The sequence below is a fragment of the Conger conger genome, chromosome 4 (genome assembly GCF_963514075.1).
Source record: "Conger conger chromosome 4, fConCon1.1, whole genome shotgun sequence".
Classification (NCBI taxonomy): Eukaryota; Metazoa; Chordata; class Actinopteri; order Anguilliformes; family Congridae; genus Conger; species Conger conger.
Window position 1 is genome coordinate 70,849,223 of NC_083763.1, and position 3,295 is coordinate 70,852,517.

Below are 3,295 nucleotides of genomic sequence, written 5' to 3' on the forward strand. Positions count from 1 at the left end.
TGATTATTTGTGGTAAGGGCAATTAAATACAGATAACATGAAATGTTTTTTGCCCCTCGACCTGCTCTGAAATTAAAGAACCACACAGTGAAGAGTCATTCAAATGACCTCAACCTGAGAGCAAATTTCTTAAACTAAATTCAAGAATACCTCACCCTTGATACAAACACAAACAAATCTGTGTCTGGTAAACGTACGCCACCTGCTTGTTCTCGGGGGGAAAGACTCCTCGCCTGGCAGAACACGCACATCCCCCCGCCACAGGTGAGAGAGGTCCAACAGGTGTGCCTGGAGACGGAGAAAAGCATGCGGAAAAGTAATACGATAGCAACATTATGCGAGAGAATTGTCCAAGCAAATCTTTTTTTTTTCTTTTTTCCAAACGACAATAGATCTGAAAACATTCTGTCGTGACTGCTATTTTTGTTTTGTTTGTTTTATAACCAATCGCGGCCGTTCTGTGATCGCTTCAATGGAATTGTGATTAATCCAAGTCGAACAGCTAAGCCCCGCCTCCAATGGGCAGGTCCTTTAAGTGATAATAATATAACAGGGCTCCTGGGAATATCAGGAGAGTTGTAGAGCTTTAGCGCCTCGTTAATCACTTGGGTGCCTTATATTATCTCTGTTATAACTTCTGAAAACTGAAAGCGGTCTCCGCTTTCGCAGGGATATTGACAACGTTGCCTGGTTCTCTCTTCTTTTGCATTCGAGCAAAACCCCAAGACAACGACTCCTCGCTGACATCGCTATAGGAACTCTGAAGTTCCCTAACTTGGACACAGACGCCTCGGAGGAAAGACAGCAAGCGGCATTATCAAAAATGAAACTGGAAGTCTTCTCCGCCAGCCACTTTGTGGAGAAGCGGCTAGACGTGTGCAGTGACGCCGAAGGCAGTGTCTTATCGCCCCTTTCGGGAGAGGAAGAGTTGGGCTCGGATGGGGATTGTGTGGCTAATAGTCCCGCACCTGCCATCGCCAGCGCTGACGGAAAGGGCAAGCCCTACACCCGGAGACCCAAACCGCCTTACTCCTACATCGCCTTGATCGCTATGGCAATTCGCGATTCTACAACGGGGCGCCTCACTCTTGCGGAGATCAACGACTACCTGATGAAGAAATTCCCGTTTTTCAAGGGCAGCTACACGGGCTGGCGGAACTCGGTCCGTCACAACCTGTCACTGAACGACTGCTTTCTGAAAGTGCTGCGCGACCCCTCCAGACCGTGGGGGAAGGACAATTACTGGATGCTGAACCCTCACAGTGAGTACACCTTTGCCGACGGGGTGTTCCGGCGCAGGAGGAAGCGGATCAATAAAAAATCCACCAAGGACCAAGAGCCGCTGGAGTCCCCTGTCGCCGAGGACGCGTCACCCTGCTTCAGCAGCCCCTCGTCAAAAGACGAGAGCGCCGGAACCAAGTTCTCCAGCTCTTTCGCCATCGACAGCATCCTCAGTAAACCGTTCAAGAGAAAGGGTGGCTCGCCCGAGGTAGACGGTAGTCCCGCTGACAGGGCGATGTGGCCCTGCAGCAATCCGATGATGCCTTACGCAGTGAGCTACCCGCCCGCCGCCGTCTCCCACCTGCAGCCGATGTTCCAGGTCAGTTCCGGTGGCGCGCACATGCTGCAGTCGTACGGGCGCGGCTACTCTGAGCCAATCCTGGGCTTGGAGCACAGACGGGACTTTCTCGCCACCTTTCCATTGACTTCAGAAGGTTCCCCGCATTCCGAGTCGTTCTCCCCGTCTCAAATGGCCGCCCGGAGAATGGGCAGCTATCACCCATTCAAAATAGACTCTTTGCTTTCCTAAATGCAGAAGAAGAAGAAGAAGAAGATATCCCGGGGAGATATTCTACTCTGAGCACTTTTCATGCACTGTATATTTTTTATTTAGACACAGAATGCATTTTAGTGCATTAATACGAATCTGACGCTATAGGCAGATAACATAGCCTATGTGTCGTTGCTATTACTAATGACAAAACTTTCTCTGGTAAACGCATAATAAGGAAGAAGTAAATATTAGGGAAAATATTGTAAGTTATTTCATTCCTTGTGTCAGTTGGTTCGTAGGTCATTTCTGTTGCAAACGATGGCATCCGTGTGCCAAAATGTATAAACACTCTTACTCTATTTATGTTTTGTAAATTGTTGCCTTCAGGAAAAAAAGTTTGTTTTATGACTGACTGCAAGATGTCATGGTTAAAGTAATGTTTGATATTGTGACAATGCTCGAATCGGGCTGTACCCACAATCGCATACAGATCCGTTTCGGAAAGGGCGGTTGCCTATGTAAAACAGGGAAGTGTTGTTGTTTCCTTCAAAAAAATGTGCATGGGCGTTATTTTTGAATAAAAAAAACCTTTAGAAAATCTGAAAAATGTGCAGTAAACTGACTATCTTTTAAAGTACATAAAAATACACGATTCCATAAAATGAGTTAATGTGTTCGCAAGAATGTTCAAATGAAAGATGGGTATTCTGAAAAAAAGCTAGACATAAATCAGGTAGAACAGGCATATTGTAGCCTCACATTTCTGGGTGGAGTAGCCTACCTGGTGAGGCCCTGCTCAGTCTTAACCGTTTTTTTAAATACCAGCTGTTTACAAAGCGTTCACTCGTGACATCATTCGCATACATGGACTGTGAAAACATGCTTTTGCATCACGAATTTCATCTGGGTGAAGCAATTTCTACATACTTCAGGAGAGACAGCGGGGCTTTTAACGCCTCCAGTGTAATCCTACATATTTGCTTACATCAAAGGTACAGTAACCGAAATGCTGAACTGATTAAAAGTGTTAAATTCAATCTTACAGGGCACGTATGGTCCATACTGAACTCATATGTGCTCTGTTAGAGTTTCACGGACACTGGGCATTCACTGTGCGCAAGCCAAAATACCTCACAAGATGGCAAAATGTTTCTAAAGTTTGTCAATACGGCGCCCGAGGGATTTAAGAATATAGAAAGGTTCTCCCTTACAACTTGTATAGCTGTGGTATCTGTAGTATCAGCGCTATCTCTCTCTCTCTCCCTCTCTCTCTCTCTCTCTTTCGCTCTGACACACGCACGCACGCACGCACGCACACACACAGGCATGTAGCCTCTACGCACGCACACAGCCCGGGGTGTATCGTGCTGTTACTCTACGCGTTTGTAACATAATAACAGACGCCAGGCGGGCACATTTGGAAATATTTCCCCGGTAAGTAGATTATCAGGCACCTCGCGGCTTTGCCGTCCGGCTTGTCAAACCACTTTCTGGGCGCACCCTCTCGGCACGCTCTTTCCA

The 3,295-nt window shown here is 46.9% G+C and overlaps 1 protein-coding gene across 1 annotated transcript; it reads left to right on the forward strand.

Moving 5' to 3' along the window:
- The first annotated feature begins 584 nt into the window (after positions 1-584).
- Positions 585-2,381, forward strand: foxq1b (forkhead box Q1b). The gene has a single exon (XM_061240186.1). It carries the CDS (start codon positions 824-826, stop codon positions 1,808-1,810), a length of 987 nt encoding a protein of 328 aa, XP_061096170.1. The 5' UTR covers positions 585-823; the 3' UTR covers positions 1,811-2,381.
- The last annotated feature ends 914 nt before the right edge of the window (positions 2,382-3,295 follow it).

Coding starts and splice junctions, on each gene's coding strand:
- foxq1b (XM_061240186.1), top strand. CDS start 824: ATGAAACTGGAAGTCTTCTCCGCCAGCCACTTTGTGGAGAAGCGGCTA.